The sequence below is a fragment of the Corticium candelabrum genome, chromosome 8 (assembly GCF_963422355.1).
Source record: "Corticium candelabrum chromosome 8, ooCorCand1.1, whole genome shotgun sequence".
Classification (NCBI taxonomy): domain Eukaryota; kingdom Metazoa; phylum Porifera; class Homoscleromorpha; order Homosclerophorida; family Plakinidae; genus Corticium; species Corticium candelabrum.
Window position 1 is genome coordinate 3,049,965 of NC_085092.1, and position 19,753 is coordinate 3,069,717.

The window sequence follows — 19,753 nt, forward strand, 5'->3', positions numbered from 1 at the left end:
TGGCAAAGTGCTTTGTCCACCACTGCTAAGCAAGCCAACACATGGCTTAGGGTGTGTTACCATGCAATGTGGTGTGTCGCAAAATTGTTTATGTAGCTGGTTTGATGATAGAGGAGCTCATCAGAATGATGCTATTGCCACACTTGGAGCTGCAGGAATGGTTGATATAAGGAAGCTTGCATCTTGGATTGGTATAATATTATGTGGATTGGTGTAGTATTTGTGTCCTGTAGTTTGTGTAATTCCGTAGTTGCCGTTTATTATCAAGTCATATACGTATAATGATCAATCTCCAGCGGCATACGTATTATTTGTTTGATTTGAGATTTGTTACCCATGATTATGTTTGTTGGATTCGTATGTCTGGGTTTGTATCATTTAAAAGAAGTTGAATGTTTTCTGTTGTGTATTTCTTTGTTATGAACTGTGAGAATTAGTTGATTTTAACAGTATCATGTGATCTTTGTCTCTGAAAAGTAAGTTTTTATTTGAGAAATGCAATATATTTGTGTTTCATTATAAGCTTTTTATTCGATTCATTTTTGCACTATACTGTAAACTAAGAAGTTGTTGGTGCCGATTTAGTTTCAGTAATTTTAGCATGGCCTATGAAGTACCTAAATTAATTCTCTACCTAAATTTTTTGAAAGTTGTCAAACCTCAAGGAGCCCAAAAGCAATGTCAATGAACATGGTAAATTATGCAATTATACGTAGTGCACACCTACTATCCTACTATTGTGTTGCACAATTGCATAATGTACTGTACATCTAGCCAGGAGTCTCGAGCTTCTGGTGAGTTTCACCGAAAATAAGTCGCTACTGAAATGGATTTTCAGGAGGTATTGAAATTTTTACAACATTGAAAATTGCTTGGTTTACAGTAATCAGTTGTATGCAATTAGTGTTTGTAATCTTACATGCAGTGCAGTGCAGTGCCTGAGATTATATTTGACTTTTTGTGACTCACATGCAGTTCTTAATAAGTTCATCTTACTGGCAGGCACTAAACAGGTTACACTTGCTGTTGATTGGGTATTTGCTAGGCAACTATTAGTATATAACTTTTACAGTGTTTTAAATTGTAAACTTTAAAACTGATTAGCTTGTGAAAATTGTGGTACAGTAATCAGTAAGGGTAACTCCATTTTATGTTGATAATTGTTTTGTTTTTAGCTGAGGCTAAACTAGATCCAAACGACCCTCGAAATGCAGACTTGCTATACTTGGTCAAGGTACTGCACGTTGTAATCCATCATAGTCCTGTTGTTAGATGCACATTATTGCTTGAAGACACACGCTGGTGATGACCCAGCTTGTCTGGCTCAGCAAGACTACTTCCGCTTGTCAGAATTGGAGAAAGACACCTATTTCTGTTCTGATGAAGATTTAGACAACAACAAACGATTTCGTCTTATACAGCTGAGACACGAAGGAGTAAGCTGAAAGTGAATTATACATGTGAACTGTCCCATAAATGTTTAGTCATTATAGTTTCTTTGCATTTTAGTGGTGCCAGATATCAAAGCAGTTTTTATAATTTGTAATTGTTGAAAAATTATGATTGGCTTACCACATAAATCAGTATGTTTCATGTATGTGTGCTTGATAGATAGATGAGGATAAGCTTTCTATGTAGTTTGTTAGTGAACATGGTTTACAACAGTAAGTGCAAGAGAAAGCTATATAGATATAGAGACAGGCAGGCAGGCAGACAGAGAAACAGACAGAAATACAGACAGAAATACATACTAATAGGGAGACAGCAGACAGATGGCAGAAGGCAGGCAAACAGACAGACAAATCAGGCAACTATTGAGACCCTAAGGGCCTTTTGCATTTAAGTGAGCGTTTTTAAGTAGAGCACATTTTATATGGGACTAAGACACTTGATTTGATTAGAAATAGATTGAGTTTTGCTAATTGCTGTATAGAAGAAGTGGTTTCTTGATATTGTTGTTATTTGTAGTAAATTCTTGTGTACTTTTCACTATCCTTATTAGTCATTTGTGGTTATACTATTATTATAAACTTATTATCTTTCTATTACACAGTATCATTAAGGTACATTTTGTTTGTCCTTGCATATCATCACTACATGAGCAAATATTTCATGAACGTGAATGAATTATTGATAACACGATCTTGTAGGTGCAAGACTTCTCTGCATACAAGATGATTCCTATTAATGATTCTGAAGTAAAAGAGAGTGTCTTTAAGGTTAGCTGTTTTATGACATTGTAAAATGTGATCGATGTTAGTCACACTGTGTTTGCTTACAGGATATTTCTAGAAAGTTTGAAGATGAAGAATTGGTGGACGAACAGAAATCTCGAAGAAAAGCTGTAACACAGTTCTTTCGAGATGTAAGCTTATGTAGACTGAATACAGGTTGTCAGTTTACTAATGATTTTAATGTATGTATGGTTGTTTGTTTGTTTGTTTGTTTGTTTGTTTGCAGTTTGTTTGCATTGTGGGTGGGTGTGCATGGATGGATGGATGGATGGATGGAAGACTCTATTTTAACATATAACTATAAGCAGCTAATTACAGAATTCTGATTGTTCTGTACGACTGGACTCTAAATTATATGTGCAAATTAGCAGACAATCTTATGCAAAAGTACAGCTCCCAGTCACGAGTGCAACTATGAGATTCGGTGCTGGTAAGTCTGTCAATCTTCCATAGCAATATTTGAGAGTTGCATTGCTGAATATTGACAGCATACGACTGGCCCAAAAGTTCTTGGATTCTGACGCATTAGGCTTTCTGCAGTCATCACGAGACTTCTTCAAATGATGTCTCAGGTATTTTGTAGCTTTTCCCCAACATCAAAAATGTTCAAATACAAAGGGAATGAAGGCTGGCTGATCACCACTTGGCTGACGTTCTTGACTATACTTTGTGATTTTGACGCTCTCTCATTTCTTTGCAAGTTTTTGCTGCCCTCTTTACACGCGCCATACTCCACGGGTGGGCAAAAGATATCTCAAGATCGAGAGCTTTTCCCATATCCGTGTCAAATGTACAACAATGTCTAGTCTATTGTTGCTGTTACTATATCGGTTTCGTTGCTCTTTGCAATGATGTATGCCGAGTTCACAAAGGCGATCTGACCAACTTGATACAATGCTGCTGTGTTGCCAGTTTGTACCTCCGTCGGTCTATGGATGGTGTGTGTGTGTGTGTGTGTGTGTGTGTGTGTGTGTGTGTGTGTGTGTGTGTGTGTGTGTGTGTGTGTGTGTGTGTTTTGTGTGCACGCAGTACATACATACATTGTTGTATCAACTGTCACTTGATTTGTTGTAGGTGCAAGAGAGAGTGATTGAAAGATCACGAAAGGCATCAAGGAGGAGAGACCTAAGAGATGTGGTGATTGAGGAAGAAGTCCCGGACATCAGGCAATATCATAATTTTTTGTTCAGCATGCAGTTTAGTGTTCTTTCTTATTACTCTTATCTACTACTTATACAGAGTACTTGGCGAATCGATTGCAAAACTACTTGAACCTCGGCGTCCTCTCAAACCTGAACGGAAAGAAAGGAAAACCATTTTTGCACAAGTAATTATAGTTGCTGTCTTTTGTCAATGTGCTATTGAATATTACATGTGCTAGTTATTTTGTACTTTTGTGATCTGCATGTAGGTTGGTGGAGTGAGCGATATTAAATTGCTAGTTCGTGTTGTACGAGCATTTAATGTTCCTGTTCGTCAGGCTCAGTAAGACATAGTTCTGTTCTAAGGTTTAGCTTACCTTACAGTTTTCACTAAATGTATTTTGTGGAGAAGAACATCTTTAATGGAAATGTATTCTAAATTGTGAATTGTTTGCTATGTTTTGAACCTTTCATTGCAGTTGGAAATGGAATACTGTAGTGGAATGCAGAAATCATGGTAGTCTATCAGTGTCAATAACACTCACAGACAGGCTCACTCAGCTTGAGACATTTATTTAACATTTTGTTTTTGATGTTGATGCTTTTAACTGTCTCTAGTTGATCTGCTGTTATTTGCTGTTAGGTCAAGTCCAGCCTCTGGGCAACCGATTGCGCCATCACAGCGGCACGACGCCTCTTCATATCGATCTGCAAGAACTGGGGGTAGGCAACTGGCTTAACGATTTGCTACATTCGTGTATGTCATGACGAAGGCTATTGTTAGATGATGGAAGTGACATGGCTGGCAGTCGTGATGCAAACTTGATGCGAATGGAAATAGCTGAACAGGTAAGGAATGACATATTGAATAGTAGTGCTAGTGTATTGCACATTATGTTGTAATGTATGAGTGTGTTTGTGTATTTGTCTTGTCAACTGTGCATTCAGCTCTGATTTGCCATCTATTTACTTGTTGGTTTTTCTTCCTATCATGAAGCCACGTCAACTTGATTTGTTGTTTCACATGCCAACAGACCGAGAATCTTGTTGCCAACAATAAAAATAAAAATTGCATCATTAAGTCACATGGCTTAGGTGATGTAGGCGTAATTCTCAAGCACATGGCTTCTTCCACGTTTGCTTGGCCATGTGTCACTATCAAACAGGGTGGGAAGGTTTTAGTGTTGCAAAAAGTAGTCGAGTGTGAATGGAAACCTTTGTTTGGTGACTTACTGCAGAACATTTATTGTAGGTCTACAGCTGCTATGACTTGTGCCAAGGAATTTACGTGAGCGGTTCTTTTTTACAAGCCGATTAATCGAACCTAAAACAGCCTACAGTTGGCTCGTGAAATGACAAATCAAGTTGATGTGGCCTTATGTTTATTTATTACCCTTTGGCACACGTGCACAGCAAGGGTTGCCAGTCTCTGTGTTTGTCTGTCGTCATGCTAATCTGCTTGCCTGGTTGCTAAAGTGTTTTATTGACAACATGGATTTGAATCGTACAAGGTGGGGAATATATTAGTCTGAGTTTGGAAAGAAAGTTAGAGAGAAATGCTACAGCTTAGATTGCTACATAATTGTGCATTTGCAATTACTTGATAGTATGAATGCGACGTTTGATTGAGACAGTCCCCACTTGTATGATTGTGTCAATGCATATGATCTTAACACGGCAACAGCAATGAAGTGAGTTAAAGTACATATTGGTAAACTTGTCACTATCTGGAGTGACACGTCATTGCAATGTAACATTATACATGCGACCAATTGGCATCAAGGTTTAGGCACTTTAGTGATATTGTTGCTTAATTGGAAATTTGCTATTTATTCATTTTTATTGTTGTTCTGTGATTTGTCTGTCTGTTTGTCTGTATGTATGCATGTATGTATGTGTGTCATCATTTATTTCTTTCATCAAACTATGATGCAATTCTGAAAGAACTACATGCAATGATACATCTAGATTGAATTCTTACCTCCTTCAGTTTTCCAGTGAGGATGTTCATTCGCCGACTTGATGCGACCACTTACCTGACCCAGCCTGCATAATGAAGGCGTGGCTGTGGAGAGAGGGTGGAGCTCAGCCCAGCCCATCATGGTCCAGGAGAACCGACGTTCGATGCAGATCCGGGACTTCAGACCGAATTTCTGCCCAACTCACTTTTCAAGTGGATAACCATAGAGATTTAATGGAGTAAAGGGTAGTGGGAAAGGCCTCCCAAGCACATTAGGCCTTCCTGCTTCATCTGACAAAAGGGCTGTCAGTTTTGACAAAAAGTTTCTTCCTTCTTCTTCCCATGTTCCAAATGTTTTTACTAGTGGGATGACGTTGACTACTGAGCCTCCAGGCAGCTTGATTTGTTCATACTTGGACATCTTTCTGGTTTCTCTTCGGTTTGCTGCAACCCCTGTTGCCTCAGCAGAGCTTGAAAAATATCTGATCTGCAAGGGTGTGCCAACGAGATGTCAAGGTCAAGATTAGAACCCAACTCAGCATCAAACATGATAATGTCGGGTCTACATTCAGAGTTAGTATACCTGTTCTTGGGCTCGCGACGATGGTGAATTTATGAACTTCTAAGGCACCTCCAGCTATAGACTCATGAGATCATATAGTGCCTCGCCCTGTGTTGCAGGTGAGTAGGTGGTATCCACTATCATCCAGTGGTGCATTGGAGTTACAGGCCTCTGACCAATCTGAAAGAGAAATGGGCAAACCGAGCCTCACAGGCAATGCCAAGTGAAAATCGCAGGAGTGGAGTGTGAAACCTTGTGATAATGGAATGACATTTAACCAAGCACCAGCTCCTTTCCCTTTGTAGGGAATAGAGTCGTGATGCGTCTCTTGCAGCGGGAGATCGTTCAATCAAGGTGTCCAGCTGATTTGGTAAAAAAACTCATTTGAAAGTCTGTTGACGTGATGTCTTCCTGGAAATCACAGTTGCATTACATTGTTGTAGCTGGACTGATAAGCGTTGTCTCCAATATGTTGTAAAATTTGATGCATTCTGACGATTGTCCTCATCATAAGACATGAGAGAAAGAGTCTTTGGAAACGGTTAAGCCTTATCACTCCATCTGCCGTAATGTTCTAATACCAAAGGGGTTGCTGTTGGTGGATACCCTCCTGGTATCAGTTGGGAGTCATACTTTGTGTGTTTAATTTTTTTCTTCTGCATGTCGCAGCCACATCAATATAAGTAGCTCTAGATAGGATGTCTGTCTGTTTCTGTTTATTAATTGCCAATTAACTGTGGAATATTTCTATTGAGGTTCAAGTTAGACCATTTGTGGAAGTGACATTTCAAGAGCAGAATTGCCAGACTTCAGTTGCCGATGGTCCTAATCCAAGCTGGAATGCAGAATTGACAATGCCATTTGTGTACACTTACTGCTTATTAGAACTGAACTTAACCTTATTATTGTCTTTGTTGCAAGGTCTCCAACTAATGACTATTCACCAACTGCTCTACAGACAGTGGCAGAGAACATTCACTTTAACTTGTTTGATGAGCTTCTTATTGACATTTTGGAAGATGATCGAGAACGCATGACATCTCGTCATGAAAGAATTGAAAGGCGGTGGATTGGCTCATTTAGTATTCCATTCTCTACCATATACAGTAATACGAGAGTAAGTTCAAATTCAATGGTTAATTGCAATGGTTTGTAGCTTTTAATCTGTGCTCTTTCAGTTGTTTTTGTTTTGTTTGCTTGTTTTTTATCTGTTTGCCTGTTTTACCAGCTTGTTTGCTGTCTCCTGGACTGCTTAGCTTGCATGTAGGACATATATTCATGCTTATTTGCACGATTATTCTGTATATTGCACAATGTCAACATAAGTAATTTGAACATGTCACACTGATGTGACAGTCTTAATTGACTATTGTGAATTTTTATTGCTAGTTCTATTGCTTGTCTAGGTTGATGGCACATTTCAATTGTCAGTACCTCCTGTTCTGCTGGGCTACACCCAAGACACATATTCAGTACCACGAGGCCCACGACCAATGTTTGATATTGCATTGGATTCACACAACAGAACTTTTCTTAGTCTCTTCATCACAATAGAACCACCTCTTCCTCCTCTTCCACCTCTCAGAGGAGAAGTAGGAGAGTCTGTAATGGGAGTGGAAATGTGTCATTTTATGTGTTACTTGTTAATTATCTAGTTTGACAGTAATGAAGATCCAAAGCTATTGAGGAATGGCCAGCTGTGGGAGGAGTCATTTTCGGAAACGTTCAAACGTAGGGAAATTCAGGTGAAGCATAGTTTTTGAAAGCCACATGGTGAATTGACTGCAATTGTGACTTTCTGGTGTGGACAGACCACTGCTGTTGATATCAATGGTAAGAGGGTGTTTATAACACGTTATATCTCACCTCAGAAACCACCCGATGAGGTACTGCTTGGTAATGAACCTGGATCACTGGTTGCTATGGTGAGTACTTGCTGTAGTTTGTAAAGACTAACAACCTTGTAATTTAATGGTGACCATTTTACGATGATGTACCGTATCCATCCATATAAAATTTTTACCAAAATTTAAGCTCCATGCTTCAATTCAAACTGCTTTGCAACTTAGTCTGATACTGGTAGAGTACGTAATTGACAAGTGATGCAAGTCTCATCTCTCTAGCATGCAGTCAATATCTTCATACCATATAAGCCCTTGTCTAAATACAAGCCCCACATATTTATTAGTACAAAAACAAGCTTATTCGGTTCCTCCATTTAATTCAAGCCCTGGGACTTGTATTTGAATAGATACGATATTGATTGTCTGTTTCTGAGTATCAGGGCCATAGCTTAGTATGTTACCTGCAAAAAATAATTTATAGGATGAAATATAGGCAACAATTATCTTGGTGTTTCCTTTGAATTAAAACATATATATTAACAGATTCTATTTTGGCAATTTGATTTCTTAGAATTCAGGAATTTTGATACCCTACTACCTAAAATTACCTCCCGGGGTTAAAGAAGCATTCCAGAGATATGCGATGGGCTGCTGGCTCTACCTTCACTCACTAATGGGAAATCCATACAGTAGAGCCTCGCTAATCCGAACCTCGTTAATCCGAACCCTCGCTAATCCGAATGTCCCTAACTGCTTGACCTCGAGTTTCCAGAGAGCATTTAGAATTCCGAGGCCTTGTGCAAACGTCCTTTCATATCCGGGAAATAACAAACATCTGATCATATCCGGGTACACGTTCTCATGTCGTCAGACAAAGATATAACAAAGAAGACAAAACGGGCTCACAAGACTCTAACAATAGAGCAGAAGGTAGCAATACTGGATGAACTGGGAAGTGCCTCCTATTCTGTGCTGTGTGAACGATATGGAATCGGTCGAAGCACCATTAGCGATATCAAGAGGAAAGAGTCTGAACTGAGGCAATACGAAAGGAAGCTAACCGAAATGGGAACGAGTCGACTTGCCAAAACAATGAAGCTTTCTACTTACGAGGAGCTGGAGAGGGCTGTTTTCATGTGGTTTCGGCAGACGCGCGAGAAAGGCATTCCTGTATCAGGCCCACTACTACAAGCAAAGGCCTTGCAGCTTCACGAGAAATTAAAGGAGTCTTCTCAAGAAGAGGATTTCGGCAACTTTGTTGCCTCGTCTGGTTGGCTTTGGAGATTTTGTAAGCGTCATTGCATTAGACAGCTGGCCTTACAAGGAGAAAAGCTGTCTGCCGATAAACCAGCTGCTGATCAGTTTGTGTTACGTTTCCAAGCTTTTGTCAAGGATAGTGATTACAGCACTGAACAAATATTCAACTGTGACGAGTCAGGTTTGTACCATAAGCTGCTGCCTCAGAAAACGCTTGCTGGTCACTTTGAGAGGTCTGCTGATGGGCGCAAGACTCAAAAGGACCGTGTTACCATCAGTGCCTGCTCAAACGCGTCTGGTAGCATAAAACTACCCTTGGTCTTGATAGGTAAATCCAAGAATCCTCGTTGTTTCAAAAACGTCAATCGTGATCACTTGCCAGTGAGTTACTACAACCAGTCTAATGCTTGGGTGAACACAGGAATATTTTCTGACTGGTTCCATCATAAGTTTGTTCCTGTAGTGCAGGAAACGTTAAGGGAAAAGGGTTTGGATGATAAAGCTGTCCTTCTGCTTGACAACTGTTCTGCTCATCCGAATGAAGAAGACCTGATATCAGCAGATGGCAAAGTGATCGCAAAGTTCCTTCCACCGAATGTCACTTCGTTAATTCAACCCATGGATCAAGGTGTGCTAGTATCCATTAAACGCCGATACAGGAAAAAGATGCTTCAAGATCTTATTCTTCAAAATGATAGAGGTGTGTCAATCATTGACTTTGTTTGTGGAATCAACATGATGGAAATTTCTGATAAAGTTTCCGCTAGTTGGGATGAAATTACACCTAGAACAATTCGATTGTCTTGGAGAAAGATTCTACCCATTTATCCTGACGAAGGCAGTCAGGAACCTGCTGGCATCACAGAATCAGGAGAGTCATTTGAAGAGCCTTCTTCTAATTTGACCCCTCTCTTCTCTGCTTTGGGTTATGAAATGACTTCAACAGAAATTGAGGAGTGGTTAATGGTAGACAATTTGGATCCTGGTTACACTCATTTGGATGATGATGAAATTGTCACTGAAGTCTTGGCTCACGGTCGTGATGAAGAGACTGCTGCAGATGAAGATGAAATGCAAAGTTCTGATCATGATGCAAGCACAAACCAGTCTGGCATCTCTCATGGCAGTGCATTTCAAATGCTCTCTGATTGTTTGACATGGTTTCGGGAACAGACAGAAGCAACTCAATACAGCTTGAGTGTTCTTCGGAGCCTACGTGACCTTGCAGCTAAAAAGAGACTAAGCACTCTTGAACAGACGCGGGTGACGGACTACTTTGAGAAATGAGTTGCTTTTGCTTGTTGTTGGGTTACCTACTTAGTTAGTTGCGTTGCAAGAATTCTTGTCCCTGCGTAGGCATGTAATTGTTGACATATGTATGCGCAAACGGTCTGGATTGTCAAGGCTATGTCTGGGTCTCCAAGGCTTCGTATTTTGATAATCCGAACAAATTCAGTAATCCGAACAGGTAAGAACGGAGTCTGGTACAGAGCTATTCGGATTAGCGAGGCTCTACTGTACTAACCAAGTTGGGTATCTGGGCATTATCTTAGAGCAACCCCGACAGATGTACGTTAAGAACGTTTCATAACTTAGAAACTGACAGGGCTGTTTCAAAAATTTCATCCGCCAAGTGAAACAAATTTTGTGCGCCATCAGATCACGTGAGCCTTACTGACGCAATCACATTCCCAGAAATGGACTAGCACAGACACTAGCACTGTCTCTCTGCTGTTTCCGTTGCTGCAAGCGCAGTGGAAACCGTTGTGCTACAGTACTTTCAGACCATAAAGACTGCCCCTTTTATGCGATTTATCTCTGTGTGGCAACATTCAAGAGAATCAGTGTTTGAGAGATTCTTTTGTAGCATGTTGCTTAGCTTGCACATGCTGTAGATAAGTTAATTATGCTGTAGATATGCCTACTTCCATATTGGACAGTATATAGTAGACACTATTTGCTTTGAGTAGTTGTTGCGGTGTTGCGTTCAATGGTTGGTTAGTAGTTGCTTCTTGCTCAATAAACTGTAGTAACCTACCCGCTCGGTCTTGTTACATTCTGATGTCAGAAGTGCGTCATTGCTCAAAACCAGGAGCAGGAACAGCAGTAACCTATTGTCCCTGCGGCAGGGTATTGTCAACTGTGTCTACCAGAGCTGTTTGGTGATGGCGATGTAGAAACCTGGCTCTGACAATTTAACTTGTGTGTGGAGGCCAACCGTTGGCCAGCTGATGACAAACTCCTTCGTCTCCCAACGTTGCTGCACGGTAGGGCATTTGCTGTGTTTGAGCACCTTGAAGATGATCAAAAGGACACCTACGCCCATCTGGTTTCCACGCTGACTGCAGCATTCGAGCCCAGAACAGAGGAACAGCGCAGCTTAGCTACTCGTCAATTGACCAGTCGCATACTGCAGCCGGGAGAAGACCTGGACGTATTTCTTTGTGAGTTAGAGCTACTGTTGGATAGAGCACAGCCAGCTCTAGCACGGGAATTGCGTCAGCAGCAGTTGACTGATTGCTTCATTACTGGACTGCCAGAGTCTATTGGAGATCAACTCTATCTGCTTTCTCCAAGTGGTCTCAATGAGACGGTGAGCAAAGCAAGGGAATTAATGCTTCTGCAACAACGAAAGGAAGACCGACACCATGCAAAGAGTTGTGGTTCTGGTTGTTGCCGCTAGCATGTCAACAACTGATCAGGTAATGCAAAATTTGGTTCTTACCACGGAAGCATTAACTGCACGATTAGAACAGATAGAGGGGAAGGTAGGCCCAGGTCAAAGGCTCTCGAGCAGTGTGACGATATTGTCCGGTGTTAGCTAGACAAGGTACTGCAGCAAACAAAACATTTGGTGTTTTGGGTACCAGCAATCGTGGGGGATCATACTCGTTATTGGTGCAAGCGTCAGTGGTTAGAAAGATGATGCAATGTGTGGTGGATACCGGAGCATCTGCATCCTTAGTTCCCAGAAACTTGGACTAAACAAAGACGTGACAACTGACCACATTGACAGTGCTTTGACATTTAAAGGTGTGGATCGAAATGCCATTAGCATTTGTGGCAAAGTTGCAACTACACCAAGTGACATTGGACGGACTGACTTAGTGCAGCATCAGATTCTACTGGAGGAAATGTGCCAGTCAGGCAGCACCCAAGATGACTGCCACAGAGCCAGCAGTTAAATCTCGAGCCCCATTGACAAATATCACAGTAGGTGGAGCAATGGAGATGATTGCTATGGACTTTCTTGGACCTCTACCACAGACAAACAAAGGTAACAAGCACTTGTTAGTAGTGGCAGACTATTATACCAAGTGGGTAGAAGCCTCTGCCTTACCAGATCAGAAGGCGACAACTGTAGCTCAAGTCCTGAGATAAGGTGTTCAGCAGATTTGGAATACCAGTCATTTTACACAGCGATCAAGGGTCAAACTTTGAGAGCAAGATTATCCAGGAGGTTTGCAAGCTACTAGGAATCAAGAACGTCCGTACAACTCCCTACCATCCACAGTGTAATGGCTGGTAAAACGACTGAACAGGACAATCCTTGATTTGTTGGCAAAACATGAGTTAGAGAACCAACAAGATTGAGATGCAGCGTGCCATTGCTTTTGTTTTCATTACAGAACAGCAAAGCAGTCTTCAACTGGCCTGACATTGTTTGAGCTGATGTTTGGAAGGAATGCTTGTCTTCCAGTTGATTTGCAGACCAGAGCTCCTTTGCCAGAACCAGGAGGATCTACAATGTTTGTACAGCAGTTGAGAGAAAGACAAGCAGTTGCTAAAGAACTTGTGGATGCGCACGTAGCTGAGACTCAATGTTATCAGAAGGAGAATTACAACTGCAAGACGTCTTCACATCACAGGTATTCTAAAGGTGATCTAATCTGGCTGTACACACCAGGTGTTGGTACTGGCAAGACTTCAAAGTTGGCAAAACCTTGGAAAGGTCCGTCTGTGTACTGACAGTTGATGACAACAAGTCTCTGGAAGTAGTTCTTGTGGAAGGTAAAAGAAGAAGATCTGGACGAGTTTATTGTAACCAGGTAAAGCTGTCTTACTGGAATCCGAGTGACAACACCAGACGAGAGCCGGAGATGGCAGAGTCATCAGCACACCAAGAGGACTCCATTCAAGATCTACGGCAACAACGGCAGTCAATGAACAACCAACTTCCACCAGCAGCAGTAGATTTCTACAAGGAATGCGTGCTGTATGACGTACCCAAACCAGTGGAACTACCGGTTGGTCACAGACAACCAGTACAAATGAGAAATCAACCAGCATGGACGCAAGACTACATAATGGATCAGAGCTAACACAAGGACGTATTATTGTCACGGGAGGGAGGATTGTAGCATGTTGTTAGCGTGCACATGCAGTAGATAAGTTAATTATGCCGTAGATACACCTACTTTCATATTGGACAGTATATAGTAGACACTATTTGCTTTGAGTATAGTGGTTGCAGTGTTGCGTTGGTTAGTAGTTGCTTTCTTGCTCAATAAATTCTAGTAACCTAATCACTTGGTCTTGTTACACTTTGCATTGAAGGCAATGGATGCTGTCGTCAATCATGCTCTAACAGTTTAGGAGGCACTCATCTGTACGAAGGAACACTTAACATATCACAGCAGACTCATGATTAGCCTCATTCGGGTTTGGCAAAAATGGCATTGTAGGATCCTTGAACTGAGGATTCTTGCTTTTCAGCCACACAATCAGTGACATGCTTCGTGGGAGTTCACTCGCGTGGGGATTTACATCGTAGTGACATGCTTTGTGGGAGTTCACTTGCGTGGGGATTTACGTCGTTTCGAGACAAGGTACGACTTTTGCGTAAAAGTTGTGCCTCACATTTTGTCATTCTTACTGTGACATACCACACGCTGTACTGTAGCAGTATGGTACTGCCTTCTGGCAGGTTTCGAAATTAAATCTCTTCCAAAATAGATACTTGCTCAATTTTCGAATTGGTTTTGATTTCGAAATATACCTGATTTACAGTAATAGAAAGTCTATTTAGTTTTACTGTTTGTGCTTCTGTCCTTGTGTCATGTTTATCTATGTTTGCATAGGAGTGTGTGGCTCGCTTTGTGGCTATGATTCCTTCATTGGCTGATGCTGCAGCTTTCATGGGGACATGTGACATCTGGGCTACCAGTGATGTAAGTTTATATCATTGGAGTCATAGCAAGGATCTCGAGATCATTATGGAAGTCTGTTGTGTTTAGCAATTTCTACAGATGCAAGCAGGCGATGAAGAGGAGCATGCTATTTTGCTGTGCAATTACTTCTTGCATATGGGCAGGAAGGCATGGGTTGTTTTGGGCTCTGGTATTCCTGAAGGTATTATTGACAAATGTTTTGCACAAGTGGCTGTTTCATTGAAAGACACAATCTGGACTAACTGGTGGAAATTGTTTTCCTTATATGCATGATAATATTATTATTGGCCATTGATTAGTCATGCAGGCAAGCAACTGGACTATAAGGTTGGCTCAGGGGCAGACAGAAATCAAAACATGATGATATGTCAGATGACTCTCCGACTATGTGCAGCTACAAGGGCATGCTCTAATAGACTACTTTTGATGCTCAGTTTGCCATCTAATTTTTGCCCAACTAGAACAGTTTAATTTGTACCTTATGTGTACACAAGTATTGTTTAGATGTATCTATTGACAAATTTTGTTGGTAAAGTTATAGTCAAAGAATTCAACATCAAGACATACACATACTCTACTTAGAATATTGACTGTAGAGGGTTTAGTGGATTTACAGAAATGAAATGGTCGTAGTGAAATGCAATTTTTGTTAGGTTCAACAGCATATGTACTTACTGAGCAGCCGGAGGGTGGTTTACGTGGTGACTACTGGCTATGGAATGCTTCAACAGGTGAGCATTTCCAGGCACATGGCTCTAACTGTCCTCTACAGAGTGTTGGCTCAGCTTTTAATGCCGACAATGTGAGATTATCTATGAATGAATTTTCACACATCAGTGCTATCAATTGTTGATCGCTGTAGATTTGGGCCAATATTCAGAAACAGGATGAGCCTGCTCTAGTCACTTTTAATCTTGTTGCAACAAGCTGTTGGAAGCCTTTCTTTACAAAAAAGTACCCAAATCCAGGGCTAGGCACAGTGCAGGTTGATATGTCAAGACTAGAAGTTTAGCACGGGGAAATCACATTTTACTTTTGCAGAAAGAAACAATACAATACAAATCTCCTGATGCTCAATTTGCTGTGACACTGCAAGACAAGCAAGTTCTAATGTACTTACAGTATGATCAATTTGCTCCTTGAATTTTGGTTGGTGTTAGGGTTGAGATGCTGGTGATGAAGAAAATTGAACAGAGTCGACGTTTTGTGACTAGATGGAACAGGTACGATGCAACTGATTGTTAGCTGTTGGTGTGTAGAAAATTTTTGTTAATGCAGGCACTGTTCAAATGAACTAAAAAAGATATTACCAAAGTAAGAATTTCCTGATCGGTTAGTAGATTGTGTCATTGTTTGTTTATTTGTTTGTTTATTTGTTTGTTTGTTTATTTGTTTGTTTGTTTGTTTATTTGTTTGTTTGTTTATTTGTTTGTTTGTTTGTTTGTTTATTTGTTTGTTTGTTTGTTTATTTGTTTGTTTGTTTGTTTATTTGTTTGTTTGTTTGTTTGATAGAAAGACAGTATCTATAGAATTTTATTACGTCTAGATTAATATGTTTAGTTATGTACATTTTCTATTGGAAGTGTGGACATTGCTTTTGAAATATTTCAATGCTGTTGTGGAAGAACATGGTAGGTGACAACTAAATTGCCAAACTGGGTGTCAGGCACTGGCTTATTTATCGAATGTAGAATTACATAATTGAATTTCTTGTCAAAATGAATACTGGAAGTAATTGACTGTGATTGTTTGTATTACAATAAATGACAATAAACACTACTGTATGTTAACCTGTCAACATGGCAAATACTGTTCTAGACAATGCTAGTCATTTGCACTATGAAAATTTGTTTTCACATGCATAAGTCTGATGTCTTGACGGTAAGAACACACCTCATTTTCTACAAAGATAGATGCTTGTAAACTTTCATAGACAGCTACAGTATAACTATCAAGGAAGCACTCGTAGCTGCAAGGTGATTATGTATGCACTAACTTTAATCATTCTTTTCTTACTCAACTTTAACTAGTTAACGAACGGGACAGCTCGGAATAGAATGGTTTGTTTGGTTGTGGTAGTCAGGGTTTTAGTGTTGAGCATTACGGCATGCGATTAAATGTATTCATGAATGGTTACTAAAGAAATAGACTGGGTTGATTGTGGAGATGTTCATTTGAAGTTGTTATTACTATAGTCTGATAAGCAGTTGTCTGCTGTGTTGGGTTTACTGAAATTTTGTAGCTTTGGTTTGCTGTCTTAATTAATGAATTCTTTTTGCCTCAGTGTTTCTTCTGTTTGTAATCCTTTGGTATTTTGCAGACTAGAGAAGAAACCACATAGTTACCCCACAGAAGAACACAACAGATTGCTTGGAGACATCATAGCATCTAACTCCGTAAGTCAAGTTAGTATGTATTTGTAGATTCCAACAACGTTGCGACTGGTATACCTTACCAGGTGTATGGGTAGGTAGGAGGAGTTCCCAGTGACGTGTAACTACTAATATAGGGATTTTACTTTCAGGTCTCTGAGGTTTCAGACTTCAGTTTGTATGTAGTGAACTGTAGTCACTAATTTTTAATCTACACATGTGCAAGCAATTGTAGACTTAGCAAAGTGGAGAGAAATAGTTTGGAGAGGTATGCAAAGAAGGGCTGACAGCAACCAAAGAAAGTGGTCAACTCTGACTGACTGTTAGATCAAGTGCTGTTATTGCATTTAGATGTACTCAATGTGTTCAAGTGAGTCGTTTCAACAATGCTGATTTAGTGGTCTTACCATCTCAAGAAATAAGTTCTTTGGTTTATTTTATTTTCAAAATTTGTTTTTACTTAATTACCTACCAATTGGACCAAAAGTTGATGAAAATGAGCTGTTGATGACATTACACCTTTCTAGAATAGGTCGACCGTGACTGGTTCTGCAGTTGATACTAGTGGAGTAAACAGTAGACACAAATTTTGTCATTTACTGTTTTAGATATTTCCTTGTTGTTTACATCCAGGTGACAGGTTTTCCTTTGCACATGGCGTTCACCGATGCGGATGCTGTAGTGGAGGCAGTTTACAATACTCACGTTCATGGTGTGTCAGATCCACGTGTGGAATTTGCACTGGCAGTTTATGTTCATCCTTACCCAAATGATATCTATTCACTGTGGGTGTATGTAGTTGCTTTAACTAGAAGACGATGAATGATGAGGTGCGGAAATACCAGAAAAATAGAGTAATATATAGAATTATATTCTTGTATATATTTTCCAATTTACTTTTGCAACTTACTCGAGCCAGTTGACTGTACGTGTTCGTACTTAGTGGACAGAGGTTATTGGCGTCAACACTAGTATATGCAACTCTGATACGTACTTGATTGGATGCATGGTATTTTGCTCTGCACCTGCACACGTACCATACACATTAGTTTCGTTGATACATTTATTGTGGCTTCAAGCATGCTTCCCACCAACCTGCTACATAGTTTTTCTCAAATGTAGAAAGGATTCTTTGAATCTTGAAAGAACGTGCATATGGTACATGCATATGGTTAAAACCAGTGTATCAAAAATGATCGATTGAAAGAAGAAATTGGGCGGGAATAAAGTGACGTGCTCTCAGGGGACATCACTATTGGTGCATAATAAATTTGTACGATAGCAATTCCTCTTGTCCCCACCTCTCTATTTGCAACTGCTGTGTGCTTGAATTGTTTAAGATAGTCATTTACGAAGCAAAGACATTAGCTGACACGTCATGTGGCTGGCATTGTCTGGGTCATGATCGAGCCAGTGCACGTTAGGCACAAGGCTAGCACAGTGTTTTTGGTACTGATTGTGCGCAAGGGTAAACTTTTGTGTGTAATTTATTGTGCAATGAGCTGCAATAGCACGAAATTGCACAAATTTCCGCCCGCACAATTTTCTCTTTCAGGGTACTCTGCAAGTTCATTAAATCTTGTTATCTTGATTTTGCTTTTACTGGTTAGTTTACTAGCTGGTTCTCATTATTGAAAGACTGGATTTTGATATAGAAGGAAACTTAATTAACTGTGATGTAATCACGTATGTGCACTGGGCTAGGCACACATTCTTTTGTAATAAGGATTAATGCATTGGTTTGTGTGGCTGGAGGTGTTGTGCACTCAGCTGACCCACGCGATTCGGACATGTTGAACTGATTCCACAAATACAACATGAAATGCGATTGTTGTTTATGAAATTTCAACAGTTTGCTATAACAACAGTTTGTTTGCCCAATGGTTATCAACTCTAACATCAATTGTCTAGCTAGAATAAGCAACTTGTACATGTTGGACATTCCAGCCATTCTGCACTGTTTTTTTCAGCTGCTTTACTTGAAACACACATATTTCACTTGAAGGTATTTATGAGTTCCCCTGCAAGGGTCGCCAAAGACACTGTTTGATGCTCTAACGTTACAGGTTCTTCTGCCTTGACACATCGATTGAACTATACTATAGGAGCTTAGAACAAAGACAGCATCAGAATGGACGATTGCCAACGGTAGTGAATATTGTTTCTTACTCTACTGCTCTGCAGTTGACATTGCGGCGATTTTTGTGTGCACAAGGGTGATGTGATGTTCTTCCATAAAGAGCTTCAGAAATTGTGATCTTGTAGCCAATCGGACAAGACAGGCTGAAACACAATACTGTCATTAATTGAAAACTATTGATTATTTTGCACGCACACACACACAAACACACACACATCACTTGCCTAAGTGTTTGTCTTTCACATGCACGCCGGGTGATGTACATAACAGCTGCAAGACACATTTGATGAGTATACTATTTCCAGCTATACGACAGCATGTCGTGACAATGTATACATACGTGATGAGTAACAATAGTATCTAAATTTCAAGTACTTGGATGTTCCATGACACGGATCTCCAAAGACAGAGTTGCTTGCAGCTATTGAGCAGTGGTGATAACCTTGGCAGGCTACACGGACCTCTTGTAGGGAGCTGAAACATCAAGTTTTGGTACTAATTTTTTGTGGATTTTATGTGTGCATGAGTCTTTCGCCCTTACATGTGAGATCGGCAACCAGTTTTGCGGACTCTTGAACTGGGGCATGTCCAACGGTTCTCTCTACCGTAGGTCGCCTGATCAATGAAGATGTACCGTGTGTTGCAATCAATTCTGTACATGGGAGACTTATGCATGTGGTTATGTCACATGTATAGCTGTTGTCTTACGTCGCAGTTCGACGTTCACAGGTTGTCTTCCAGTAGCCTGTGCAGAGAAAGGCATAATAAAACATACAGTGTAAAGATAATGTTTTACTTTTGCCTGTTACTGCATAACAACACACCATGCTTTAATAACTCTGGGTTGAGGCTAAACACGTAGTAGAATTTGATCTCAATTTTTCTAAATTTTCATGCAGCTGTGGAGCTCTAGCAGTGAGTGGGTCACTGCAGTTAGTTGCTAGTATTAACGTATACGTATCATTGACAGTTGCTGCAATCTCGGCTTTAAGAATAACTATTTACAACTAGCCTGCTGCCTCTCTAGTTAGCTGTATTGTCTGGTTGACCTATAGGTGTGCAATACTATAG

At 40.3% G+C, this 19,753-nt stretch overlaps 3 protein-coding genes across 3 annotated transcripts; 2 read left to right on the forward strand and 1 right to left on the reverse strand.

Moving 5' to 3' along the window:
• The first annotated feature begins 6 nt into the window (after nucleotides 1–6).
• On the forward strand, nucleotides 7–16,537 carry LOC134183275 (coiled-coil and C2 domain-containing protein 2A-like). Its single transcript, XM_062650768.1, has 24 exons — nucleotides 7–51; nucleotides 112–191; nucleotides 1,176–1,234; nucleotides 1,293–1,436; nucleotides 2,151–2,219; nucleotides 2,282–2,365; nucleotides 3,309–3,400; nucleotides 3,474–3,561; nucleotides 3,646–3,719; nucleotides 4,020–4,099; nucleotides 4,161–4,225; nucleotides 6,654–6,763; nucleotides 6,820–7,015; nucleotides 7,305–7,490; nucleotides 7,554–7,643; nucleotides 7,710–7,823; nucleotides 14,081–14,170; nucleotides 14,237–14,351; nucleotides 14,824–14,972; nucleotides 15,033–15,155; nucleotides 15,212–15,274; nucleotides 15,331–15,393; nucleotides 15,449–15,484; nucleotides 16,491–16,537. Exons 2-22 carry the CDS (start codon nucleotides 158–160, stop codon nucleotides 15,334–15,336), a joined length of 2,031 nt encoding a protein of 676 aa, XP_062506752.1. The 5' UTR covers nucleotides 7–51; nucleotides 112–157; the 3' UTR covers nucleotides 15,337–15,393; nucleotides 15,449–15,484; nucleotides 16,491–16,537.
• On the forward strand, nucleotides 8,453–10,492 carry LOC134183276 (jerky protein homolog-like). Its single transcript, XM_062650769.1, has one exon. The coding sequence runs from the start codon at nucleotides 8,604–8,606 to the stop codon at nucleotides 10,284–10,286; it is 1,683 nt and encodes a 560-aa protein (XP_062506753.1). The 5' UTR covers nucleotides 8,453–8,603; the 3' UTR covers nucleotides 10,287–10,492.
• A 1,867-nt stretch (nucleotides 16,538–18,404) lies between the features above and the next one.
• Nucleotides 18,405–19,509, reverse strand: LOC134182846 (L-rhamnose-binding lectin CSL3-like). Its single transcript, XM_062650286.1, has 6 exons — nucleotides 19,479–19,509; nucleotides 19,391–19,427; nucleotides 19,224–19,334; nucleotides 19,023–19,156; nucleotides 18,712–18,952; nucleotides 18,405–18,650 (listed from the first exon to the last, which is right to left on the reverse strand). The coding sequence occupies exons 1-6, from the start codon at nucleotides 19,507–19,509 to the stop codon at nucleotides 18,518–18,520; spliced, it is 687 nt and encodes a 228-aa protein (XP_062506270.1). The 3' UTR covers nucleotides 18,405–18,517.
• Nucleotides 19,510–19,753: the final 244 nt, after the last annotated feature.

Bases quoted from the DNA above. Each gene is read 5' to 3' on its own strand.
- LOC134183275 (XM_062650768.1), top strand. From the start codon at position 158: ATGGTTGATATAAGGAAGCTTGCATCTTGGATTG. The intron at 1,235-1,292 runs GTACTGCACGTT...TATTGCTTGAAG, and splicing joins ACTTGCTATACTTGGTCAAG to ACACACGCTGGTGATGACCC. The intron at 4,226-6,653 runs GTAAGGAATGAC...ATTTCTATTGAG, and splicing joins GAATGGAAATAGCTGAACAG to GTTCAAGTTAGACCATTTGT.
- LOC134182846 (XM_062650286.1), bottom strand. From the start codon at position 19,509: ATGGTGTGTTGTTATGCAGTAACAGGCAAAA. The intron at 19,335-19,390 runs GTAAGACAACAG...TCCCATGTACAG, and splicing joins TGTGAACGTCGAACTGCGAC to AATTGATTGCAACACACGGT. The intron at 18,651-18,711 runs GTAAGAAACAAT...CTTTGTTCTAAG, and splicing joins GTCAACTGCAGAGCAGTAGA to CTCCTATAGTATAGTTCAAT.
- LOC134183276 (XM_062650769.1), top strand. From the start codon at position 8,604: ATGTCGTCAGACAAAGATATAACAAAGAAGACAAAACGGGCTCACAAG.